The sequence below is a fragment of the Lathamus discolor genome (assembly GCF_037157495.1).
Source record: "Lathamus discolor isolate bLatDis1 chromosome W unlocalized genomic scaffold, bLatDis1.hap1 SUPER_W_unloc_1, whole genome shotgun sequence".
NCBI lineage: Eukaryota > Metazoa > Chordata > Aves > Psittaciformes > Psittacidae > Lathamus > Lathamus discolor.
This window is the reverse complement of record NW_027069096.1, coordinates 950,144-962,354: the sequence shown is the minus strand read 5'-3', so window position 1 is coordinate 962,354 and position 12,211 is coordinate 950,144. Positions and strand designations below refer to the sequence as shown.

The window sequence follows — 12,211 nt, the reverse complement described above, 5'->3', positions numbered from 1 at the left end:
CTCTTCCAATCCAAACTATTCCGTGCAATTCCATGAAACACTGGAACAAGTTGCCCAGAGACTAGATGATCTTTTGAGGTCCCTTCCAACCCTTGGGATTCTGTGATTCTGTGCCCCGTTCCTGGAAGTGTTCAAACTCAGGTTGGATGGGGCTCTAAGCACCCTGATCTAGTTGAAGATGTCGCTGCTCACTGCTGGGAGGTTGGACTAGATGACATTTAAAGGTCCCTTACAACCCAAACCATTCTATGATTATATGAAGGAAAGGCACAGCAGAGATTGCTTTGACTAGGCTGAATTTGGCTCCTATTAGAATCATAGAATCATAAGAACAGTTAGGGTTGGAAAGGACATCAAGATCATCTAGTTCCAACCCCCCTGCCATAGGCAGGGACACCACCCACTAAACCATGTCACCCAAGGCTTCATCCAACCTGGCCTTGAACACTGCCAGGGATGGAGCACTCACAACCCCCCTGGGCAGCTGATTCCAGTGCCTCACCACCCTAACAGGAAAAAATTTCCTCCTTATATCCAATCTAAACTTCCCCTGTTTAAGATTTAACCCGTTACCCCTTGTCCTGTCACTACAGTCGCTGACGAAGAGACCCTCCTCAGCATCCCTTATAGGCCCCCTTCAGGTACTGAAAGGCTGCTATGAGGTCTCACAGAATCACAGAATCCCAAGGGTTGGAAGGGACCTCAAAAGATCATCTAGTCCAACCCCCCCGCAAGAGCAGGGTAACCTACAGTACATCACACAGGAACTTGTCCAGGCGGGCCTTGAATATCTCCAGTGTAGGAGACTCCACAACCCCCCTGGGCAACCTGTTCCAGTGCTCTGTCACTCTTACAGTAAAGAAGTTCTTCCTGATGTTAACGTGGAACTTCCTATGTTCCAGTTTACACCCATTGCCCCTTGTCCTATCACTGGATATCACTGAAAAAAGCCGAGCTCCATCATCCTGACACCTACCCTTTACATATTTGTAAACATTGATGAAGTCACCCATCAGTCTCCCCTTCTCCAAGCTAAAGAGACCCAGCTCCCTCAGCCTCTCCTCATAAGGGAGATGTTCCACTCCCTTAATCATCTTTGTGGCTCTGCGCTGGACTCCTTCCAGCAATTCCCTGTCCTTCTTGAACAGAGGGGCCCAGAACTGGACGCAATATTCCAGATGCGGCCTCACCAAGGCTGAGTAGAGGGGGAGGAGAACCTCTCTTGACCTACTAACCACTCCCTTTCTAATGCACCCTAAGATGCCATTTGCCTTCTTGGCAAATTGATATCTCTCCAATTCAGAGAGAAGGATGTCGTGTGGGACAGTGTCAAATGCTTTGCACAAGTCCAGGTAGATGACATCAACTGCTTTACCCTTGTCCATCAGTTCTGTAGCCCCATCATAGAAGGCCACCAAATTGGTCAGGCAGGACTTCCCCTTAGTGAAGCCATGCTGGCTGTCACCAAGCACCTTGTTGTTTTTCATGTGCCTTAGCATGCCTTCCAGGAGAATGTGCTCCAAGATTTTACCAGGCACAGAGGTGAGACCGACTGGTCTAGAAGCACTCTTTTAAAAGACATGAAATACAGTATTTTCTCATACATACCCCTGGAAGTCCAGAACCTAGTAATTCAAGATAAAACATGGAGAAAGCCAGGGCTTCTGATGGAGCCAAAAGTGTGTGTTTGTGTTAGGCAAGAGACTCTTAATTTGTTTTGGGAAGAACTGAAAAAAAGAACAGACTTTATTGTTTCTGTGACTTTAACAGTTTAGGAGAAGGTTGCTGACTTCTTCAAGTTGAAATCTAAAGAAGCTTAAAAAAAAAAGTAAGCTAAAGGTTTTATTTCAGAGCAGTTATCGCTGTATGAACTACTTGGATATTGGCTTATGAAATTGCAGAATGAACGTGCACCTGTTAAATTATGCAAAGCAGTGAGAGGACAAGGGGCAATGGGTGTAAACTGGAACATAGGAAGTTCCACGTTAACATCAGGAAGAACTTCTTTACTGTAAGAGTGACAGAGCACTGGAACAGGTTGCCCAGGGGGGTTGTGGAGTCTCCTACACTGGAGATATTCAAGGCCCGCCTGGACAAGTTCCTGTGTGATGTACTGTAGGTTACCCTGCTCTTGCAGGGGGGTTGGACTAGATGATCTTTTTAGGTCCCTTCCAACCCTTGGGATTCTGTGATTCTGTGATTCTGTCTGTAATTCCCCGGGTCTTCCATTTTCCCCTTCTTGAAAATGGGGGTTATATTTCCCTTTTTCCAGTCATCAGGAACTTCACCTGACTGCCATGATTTTTCAAATATGATGGCCAGTGGCTTAGCAACTTCATTCGCCAGCTCCTTCAGGACCCGCGGATGGATTCCATCAGGTCCCACGGACTTGTGCGTGTTCAGATATTTAAGATGGTCTCGAACCAGATCCTCTCCCACAGTGGGCCAAAGGTCTTCATTCTCACAGTCCCTGCGTTTACCTTCTAAGAACTGGGTGGTGCAGTCAGAGCCTTTGCCAGTGAAGACCGAGGCAAAGAAGTCATTCAGAACCTCAGCCTTCTCAAAATCCAGGGTAGCCAATTCTCCCGAGAGCTTCCTCAGGGGGCCTATGTTGTCCCTAGTCTGTTTTTTGTTTGCTACGTACCTGTAGAATCCCTTCCTATTATCCTTAACATCCCTGGCTAGGTTTAATTCTAACTGGGCCTTAGCCTTCCTAACCTGGTCCCTAGCTTCCCGGACAACGTCCCTGTACTCTACCCAGGCCGCCTGTCCTTGCTTCCATTTTTTATAAGCCTCTTTTTTTGACTAAATTTTCCTCAGCAGCTCCTTATCCATCCAAGGAGGTCTCCTGGCCCTTCTGCCGCACTTCCTTCTAGTTGGGATGCAGCACTCCTGAGCTTGTAGCAGGTGATCCTTGAATAACAAGTCTTGGGCCCCCCTGCCCTCCATGGCTATATTCTATGGAACCTTACTAAGCAGGCTCCTGAAGAGGCCAAAGTCTGCTCTTTTGATGTCCAGGGCAGTGAGCTTGCTACATGCTCTTCTCACTGTCCTGGGGATCTCAAATTCGACCATCTCGTGATCACTGCATCCAAGGCTGCCCTGGAGTACCACATTCTCAACAAGCCCTTCCCTGTTGGTGAGCACAAGGTCAAGCATGGCACCTCTCCTTGTCAGCTCCTCTATTACTTGCAGAAGGAAGTTGTCTTCCACACAATCGAGGAACCTCCTGGACTGCTTGTGCCGTGCAGTGCCATGGTTCCAACAGATGTCAGTGCTATGAGAACAAGGGCCTGCCAGCGTGAGGCTTTTCCTATCTGTCGGTAGAGTGCTTCATCCACAGGTTCTCCTTGACCAGGCAGCCTGTAACAGATCCCCACAGGAATGTCTCCCATGGCTGTTTTCCCTTTAACCCTGACCCACAAATTCTCTGTAAACTGCTCACCTGCCCCCAGACAGAGTTCCATTCTCTCCAGCCTATCCCTAACATAAAGGGCAACTCCCCCTCCCCGCCTGCCAGGCCTGTTCTTTCTAAAGAGCCTGTAACCTTCCATTCCAACACTCCAGTCATAGGAGCCATCCCACCATGTTTCTGTGATGCCTATTATATCATACCCCCGTAGATGTGCACACATCTCTCATTCCTCTTGTTTGTTCCCCATGCTACGGGCGTTTGTATAGAGGCATCTGAGATGAGCTCCAATTGAAGCCAGCTCATTGGCTGGAGCAGCTGGAATATATCTACATTGTTCCGAGCATTTATTATAGGTGTTCTTCAGTCCAGTGTTCAAGACACCCAAAACCCTGACTATGACACCACCCTTTTAACCATTTATTAACCTGGCCAATCCTCCTAGCTTTTTCTTGGTCCTCCCCTGTGTCCTGGAGAATTGATGAAAAGACTATCTGAGCACCGGAGCCCCTAACCACCTCTCCCAGGGCTCTGTAGTCTTTCTTTATGGTCCCCAGTCTACTACTACCTATATCCCTAGCACCCACATGGATCACCAGGAGTGGGTAATAGTCCGTGGAACTTACTAGAGCAGGCACCCTCTCTGTAACATCCCTGATCCGTGACCCTGGTAGGCAGCACACCTCCCTCGAGACGGGGTCAGGCCGACAGACGAGTACTTCCGTCCCTTTCAAAGTAGAGTCCCCTATTACTACGACCCGCCGCTTTTTCTTTGTAGCGCCAGTAGAGATCTTTACCCATGCATAATCCGGCTGTTTGTGGTGCAAGTGCGTTTGTGTCCTGCAGGACAGCAAAGTGGTTCTGCGTGGGGACAACAGATTTAGGAGGAAGCTCCTTGCCTTTAGTTGTCCTTTTCCTCCTTCTTTTGTTATTTTTCTTTGTCACTAATTCCCAGTTTCCTGGGTTGGTGGCCTCCTTCTTTCCTTCATGAGCTGGAGGGGAAGCTTGAGGCCCCTGCACAGTATGGGGCTGGAGCAAGCAGCTCTGCTTCCTCTCAGCTCCCCTGACACCTTGCAGCCCATTTACAGCGTCCCGCAGCTCAGCCCCTGCTGCAGGAGGACCTCCACCAGGGAGCACCGAGTGCAGCCCTGCCCATCGTGCACCTTTCCCTCACAAGACCAGCGCAGGCACCCTCTGCACTCCGAGCTCTGCACTGCAGCCTCCCCTCTCATCTGCTCTGTTTGGGTGCCTACGCTGGCCACCGCTGGGGCAGCCAGAGCAGAGCAGAGCTTCCGGAGCAGGCCCTGGCCATACGACGCGTGCTCACCATCCCGCGCGAAATGCCTCGCCGCACTGCTGGTCGCTCGCGCTCCCTGGGGCAGGTTTTAACCACTCGGGGTTGGTGCTGCGGCTCCTGGCTCCGCCCCCTGTGAGTCAGCGGCTCGCGTCAGCGGAGCTGCCGGCTCCTGGGCAGGTCCTGTCGAGGACTTGAAGCTCTCTCGGTAGCTCTGGCTGCTCTGAGTTGAGGCTCCTGGACGCTGATCTCTCCCCTGCTCCGGTGTTAAAGGCGTCCTCTCTCGAGCTACTCACCTCTTGCCACTTCAGACATTTTTTTATGGCAACACTTTCATTGTGCTGCTTGAAAATACCTTGCAGCATAAACTATTCTAGGCACCACAAAGTGCAGCCATGGACCTCCTCTAGTGATGGCACCTAGGTATGCCAAAACATAGTGCACATGCCAGCACCACAAGTACAGCACCCCTCAACATAATATTGCCTGACAAGATCATGGCTCTCAGCTCATTACCGGCCTGCCACTAACACCATCACACACATTTCCCCTGCTCCAAAACCTTTGATAAAACATGAGAGCTGCTGCCACATATAAGCAGAACATGATCCTTGTTGGAAAGGACCTTAGGACCTTAAAACCTTAGCAAGTGCAACCTCTACCTCCTCAAGCTCTGTAACTAGATTATTATACCTCTGTAACTGGCTCAGCTCCACCTGCAGAGGCCTCTTGGACAACACTCCTTTAGGGGCACAGGGGCTCAGGCCATCCCAAACACAAGACCTTTCACTTACCGATAGCCCTATGGGGAGCATCTTCTTTGCTCTCCAGCCACCACAGGCAAGAAAGTAGAGAAAACACAAAACCCCTGCTACAGGGGCACACATATGGTACCACAGCCAGGAGGAGGAGGAAAGCCCTTCCCTTTTTCCTGAAGGAAAAGCCTTTCTTCCCCATTCTCAGGAGCTTTAAACAAAGGAGCTGGGCCAGCTCTATCCAGGAACACATCAAACCATCACCTGCCACAGAGCCACCTCCTTGGAAGCCACCACTGCCACCACCCCAAGGCCCTTTCTCCAGGAGGGGGCTCCCCAGGCTCTTCCAAGCAACATCATTTCACAATCCTTCCAAAGGTGAAAAGATCAGCTAATATGAAAACAAAGGTGACACACGAGTGAAAGGGAAACAGACTACAGTCAACACCAGGACATTAAAGACAGAAAAGAGACTTGGGCAGGAAGGGAAAGTTCAGCTGCAGAAAAGACTCAACCACTTCCCTGGGCAGTCTGTTCCAATGCTTTACAACCCTGTCAGTGAAGAAATGAAGAAATTATTCCCAATATCCAATCTAAACATCCCCTGGCGCAGCTTGAGGCAGTGTCCTCTTGTCTTATCATGTGTTACTTGGGAGAAGAGACCAACCCCCACCTCACTACAACCTCCTTTCAGGTAGAGAATGATACAGTCCCTCTGACCTCTCATCCTATCCCTTGTTACTTGGAAAAAAGAGACCAAAACCCACCCTGCTACAATCTCCTTTCAGGTAGTTATAGAGAGCAATAAGTTCTCCCCTCAGCCTCCTTTTCTCCAGGCTAAACAACCCCAGTTCCCTCAGCTGCTCCTCCTAAGACCAGTCATAACTGCTCTAAGAAATCCACACTCTTTATTAGCATTTTCAACATGCTTTATTTGCTGGCATATAGAATAAAGTTGCCTAGTTTTGAGATGGGTGTTCGGGATGTGCAACTGGACAGGGTTTTGCCTGGGACATCCCTGTACTCACCTTTGACTATCTGACTCTTGCTGTCTCCAGACTCCACATGGAAGGCCTGGTACTGACATGGACCTTTAACTATGGCATTCATCCAGTGATACTTCTTTTCCAGGTCACTACTCATCGCTCCATTTCTGCCTCTAGGGATGCACTGCATCACTTAATCCTGTGACTTTTCTCTGTTACATACTAGCAAACTTTCTCTCCAAGATCCTTATCCTAGTTTTCTGAAAAGAAAATTCTTTACCTTTCCACAATCTAGGTTGAGGCTCTTTGCGAATCTAACTCACAGCTTTTCTCACACACAATTTATGTTCTGTATCCAGGTAAGGAAGAAAACATCATATACTCTCCCCCTCCTGCAGCTCATCTGCATTTATTGCCATGATGCATACACAAAGATCTCTACCTACGAGTGCCTCCAAAACCATTCAGATGCACCTACTGGCTGCCAATTTGTGTACTTGCTGTTCAACCTTACCTCTTGGTAAAAGAAAACATTCTCACTCAGGGTTCAACTAAATTTGACAAGATGTCATACTGTTGCTACAACAATTAAAAACTTCCCTTCTCAAAAGCACATAGCATGCCCACAATATACTACATACAGATAAACTCTTAGTCACCATCAAATGCACTAATTTGTGTTGCACAAATGATCGATACTGAAGGTAACTTGTTTAAAATTAAATAAGCTAAGCCCTTTACTTACCATTGGCAGCCTGGACTGAAGCATCTGGAGATCATCATAACCATAAATCTGCTTAAAGACAAATAAAAATAAAACATCATTATAACACTTACCAATTTGGGGCTTTAAACAGAGTCTGTTTTAAAGGTGTACAGCTATATGTCACATTGTGCTATCATGGTGCACTGTAGCATTTTAAGGCTAGTAGAGGTAAGCTTAAAATGGCTTATCACTCTGCTGTTTCTTGGTGACAGCAGCCCTCTGAGAATATTAGTGTCCCACCTTCAACACTGTTTCCACAGATGCATCATTCATCAACTTGTGAAAAATGTACAGGGCATTCAGATTTGGAAGTAAGAGCAACAGCCTTCTTTGTTTCAATCATTACTTCTGAGAATAGCAGGATTTAAGATTTAATGACTAGACCACAAAGTGACCTATGGTATCCCCTTGTACTCAGTGTGATACAGAAAAATTATTAGAATAAAGTTCTTGATTCAAGGTAACCAAAATACATTGATCCTGGTCAGACACCAAGTAGCTATGTGCAATCTTTCAAAGTATGACAGAAAGGACACATGGAACATTTCAGCTATTACTATAGTATATCTATTCCAGTAACACAAACCTCAATGAGTCTAATTTTACTCAAAGGATCTAAAAACCTGATACCACTGAAAACCAAAGCAACATGCACATTTAGCTTCAACAGCAGCTAAATCAGGTCTGTACCAACAGTTCTGTAGTGTACAATCAACAGTAAACCCCACGAGTTAATTTCACATATTCTTCAGCATTTGGAACAAGAATTCCAGGTGCAACGTGCTGACAGAAATGCCTTGCCATAGACTGCAGCAGATCTGGAGGGCCCACTTGCACCAGAGTTAAGTAATCAAGGACAGGAACAATTAAATTGCTTACTGGGTAGGCGGGCAGAAGTCCTCCAGGTCCCACAATATACTGGTTATGCAACAAGTGTGGTACACCTTGGGGCAGATTTGGGGGAGCTTTGCCTGTAGAATCAAAATATAGATACTTTTAACAAGCCTCTAGAGAAGAAAAGGCTTCAGCATTGAGACAATATAGCTCACAAACCCTGGAGGCTTCACTGTCATAGCTTGTAAAGAGCAGAACTAAGCAGAAGAATTTTGTGCTGGTTGATGAGAATGCTTAAAATAGCCTGAAGACTTTAACCATGCCTCAAAGGAAAGGAAAAAGCACAGGCTGCTTAAGACTGAAAACAGCCCCATCAGAGAACAGTCTGAATTTGTCATTTACTTTGTCCAAGAGGATTACAAGAATTACAGGAAGTCTCCTTTCCTCAGTCCGCTCCTGCAGGCAAAATTCAGGCATTGTTGTAAATTCTCTCATTTTCTGCTCTGTTAACACATTCCCCTTTATCACTAGCAATAGACTGGAAAACATGAAATTTTGCCAGCATACTTTTTGTGTGTGACTTATTGCAGCTAGGAATCGCAAAGAGAAGAAGACTGAAACAGTTTCAGTTGCTTCAATGAAGCAGTGACAGGAAGCAGAAGAGTTTAAAAATAAATAAATAAAAAATGAACTTTGGCCAGTCATCAGACACTTCATTTACAAGGTATTAGAATTAGAAATGATAAATCCTTCTGTAAGTTTGATCTCAATATTTAAATCATTTAGTTCCCTCCATAGGATTTCCTTTTAGCAGTTCAGGTTGATTACAGAAGCAAAAGAGAATTTAGCATTTCTTCCACTTCAGTGCAAGAGGCCTCCCCACCTTCTTTCTCTCTCTGTGGGCCTTTTTTCTGAAGGACATTGCTTTGGAATGACACAAACACCAGACGCTTTTTTCCTTTCTGTACATGTGGCAGTAGGGATATGGCATATGATAATGAGGACACTGTAGTACATTTTGATACTGCCAAATAAATTCAAATCACAGAGAAGACTGAAATTAAAGATGATGTGAACTCACAGCCAAGACAAACTGGGCAAATCTCTAGCCCAAAACTTCCAAAGTTAGAACTGCTCTGGTGTCTATTTATAAAGCTCTTTGGGGATGGAATGTGCTCTATAAATGCTACATAACACCCTAACAAATATTTCAAAAACACAAAACCAGGCGACTTCATAAGCCAACAAATAAAGCATGCTGAAAATGCTAGTCAAGAGTGTGGATTTCTCAGCACAGTTATGGCTGGTGATAGCCCTGCCAACTGAAGTCCTCTGTCTATCCATGTAATCTGTTAATATTGCAAACCTGAAGACACTAAGGGAGCTGCCCGTGTGGAAGCAGCTGGTATAGACACACTGGAAACACTCAGGCCAAGGCTGTTTGTAGTGTTCATACTGTTTGCCATGCTGACAACTGAAGAGGTGGTGCTAGTGGCTGAGGTTGAAACAGTTGAAAAGGTTGCTGAGGGCTGAAGCGAAGTTGTGTTCTCAACACTAGTGTGCTAGAAAGGAGACAAAAAGAATGAGGATCACGGAGCAAATAAACCACAGTGGAAGATGCTGGGGGAAAAAACACAACCAAACAAAAAATCCACAAAACCACTCTAAAACAGCAATCTTTTAAGTAACAGCAGCACATGCAAAAGAAAAAGATACACATTCTCTATGTACTAAGCAAGCAATGAAGTTGCATGCTTGTGTTTTTTAAGTATTCAAAGAAAATTAGTACGCAAGAGTTAAATTCAAATGACTACATCATCACAAAATTATACAGTAGTAACTCAAATGTCACTCCATGGCATTATTTCTTGCCCTTTGCTTATATAATCTTTTCAGCCAGTACCTGTTATGTTAAATAAACTCCTATATTTTTCCAAAAGACAGCATTTTTCTTCAAAATACAGGATACTGCTATCATGATTTCCTCAGTGCACTTGTAGAATTTAAAAGATTAAAACAGCAGTGCCTCACAACAGAGTTGATGTGGTAAACTGAAATGCAGACCAGATCTATTACAGGAACACATGATGATAAAGGATGTTCTTGATTTGAATCCAGCACCATACAGTGCCTTAGCTGTAAGCTGATCACACTTGCAAAACAGTGTCATCAACACAAAGAAGCCAAAACAACTCTGACAACAGAAAAGAAGGATGTTTGGATAAGTGTAAATTTTTAAGTTACATATGCAGTAGGGATGGAACAATATAAACCAAAATACAGGCATAAAGAAAAGCAGTAACCTATCTGCACACCCCAACTGGGATTGTTGGGACCCAACTGGGACCCCATCACAGAACAAGGCAGTGTCTCTCTTGTTTGTGCAACCTCATCTAGAACACTGTGTTCAATACCATTTGACTTCTTAATTCAAATGCATTAAATATACAGGCGACAATAATGCCACATGGTAAACTCTAAAAACCATCTGTCATGACATGCATCATTCCACTACCTGCATTTTGCCAGCTAACCTCTCCAGTGGAGAAGTTTCAGACAACTAGGTTAAAATGTTGGGGTTTGTTTTTTGTTCTGCTTTGGGGTGGTGGTTTTGTTTGTTTGTTTGTTTGTTTTTAATACATTTGTTACAAGAAATTCTTTATTCTATCCTCCCTTGCTGGCATGAAAATTTCCTCTACAGTTGTGTGACTGGCAAGTCTCTGTAATAGCTATTCTTGATCTAGTACAAATCACAAGTGCTGAAGACTTTTTTTACCACTAGAGGGCTGGCAGACCTTCAGATAAGGCTCTTGTTTGGGTTCTTGCTGTACTGGGACACAATGAACTTTAAGAGAGGGTCTTAATCATCAGATAAACTGATGATATGCCAAAAATATGTTGAAATCCAAATAGGACTTACCACATGTGATGTGCTTGAAGACAATACTGAAGCAGGGGTGAGGCTGCTCTGATGAGTGGAAAGGGAGCTAGAAAGAAATTGCAAAGAAAATTTTTCCTAGGACATTTTAAAATATGTATATATACACACATATATACACAAACACAGAGTAGGTAGTAGGATATTAGTTAAAGAATAAAAATTGTAGGTGTGTGTATACACATACACAGCAGGATATTAAAGGAAAAAATGTCTGTAAGTGATGTGTGTATATACATGCATGTATATGTATATATAGACAGACAACTACAGACAATTTTTTCCTTTAATTAATATCCTACTACTGTTTAATGAAAGAAACTGAAGTACAAAGACAATTACTATCAAGGAACATCTAAACCACCATTCATTTGTATTTATCAATTTACTATCTTTTTAGAAAAAACAATAGCTGATTCAGAAATTACGTAGCAACAAACCAAAGACATGTAAAGTCCAAAAGCAAAAGAAGGTTCACACAACACATGGTTTGTTTCACATTCTTTCCCTAAGCAACTGCTACCGCCTGCTACAGGGCACAGGTATTAATTAGGTGAGGCAGTGCTTAGGTTTGACTCATTATGGTATTTCTCACATAACCTGCATAACATTAGTTCAACCAATTAGAACTGCAAGGTATTTGCCCCACAACTCTGCCAAAAGCCCGAACACACTCTCAAAAGACAGGGCTAAAAAACCCACCCAAACCCCAAAACAAAGAAAACAAAAACCAACAACACCCCCCAAAAAACAAAACAAAACAAACAACAACAACAAAAAATCCACCAAGAAAAAAAACCCCAACCACATAAAAAGCCCAAGCAAACCACAAAACCAGTAAATGAAGAGCATCTGTGAAAGCCCAAAACTTAGACATACTACTACAGAATCTGGCAATTTAATCAAGGCTGGTTCATACCACCACACCCCATCAAAAGCCATTTCCTCTTTGAAAAGATGACTCAGAACTATCAGTTCAGTTTTATACATGTACTGCAAAATATGAACATAAAGAATCCCCTGATGAAAAACATCCACAGATAACTTTGTTTTAGGAAGCAACTCTGCTTTAGCACCACTGATATAAGGAAAGCAAGTGCCTGGAAAACATAGGGTTAAAATACTTTTAACTTAGGTCTAAGAGAACAATGTTTGTGTTGTAAGTCTGTGGTGTGATAACAGAATTTAGTAGACTTACTAACAAGAGTAAATTATTTCTTTCCATC

At 44.3% G+C, this 12,211-nt stretch overlaps 1 protein-coding gene across 10 annotated transcripts in view; it reads right to left on the bottom strand.

Moving 5' to 3' along the window:
- Nucleotides 1-12,211, bottom strand: part of LOC136006178 (ubiquitin-associated protein 2-like) — a 165,418-nt gene that overhangs the window by 71,441 nt on the left and 81,766 nt on the right. For 8 of the 10 annotated variants that reach the window (XR_010608999.1, XM_065664207.1, XM_065664208.1 and 5 more), the window contains exons 18-21: nucleotides 10,968-11,034; nucleotides 9,414-9,609; nucleotides 8,093-8,184; nucleotides 7,193-7,243 (exon numbers count right to left, since the gene is read on the bottom strand). Coding sequence is in view for 9 of the 10 variants with exons in the window: in XM_065664207.1 (XP_065520279.1) it covers nucleotides 7,193-7,243; nucleotides 8,093-8,184; nucleotides 9,414-9,609; nucleotides 10,968-11,034 (406 nt within the window). In the remaining variant the exon portion in view is untranslated. The remainder of the gene's footprint in view (nucleotides 1-7,192; nucleotides 7,244-8,092; nucleotides 8,185-9,413; nucleotides 9,610-10,967; nucleotides 11,035-12,211) is intronic. The other 2 variants (XM_065664209.1, XM_065664216.1) reach the window with 2 other exon arrangements.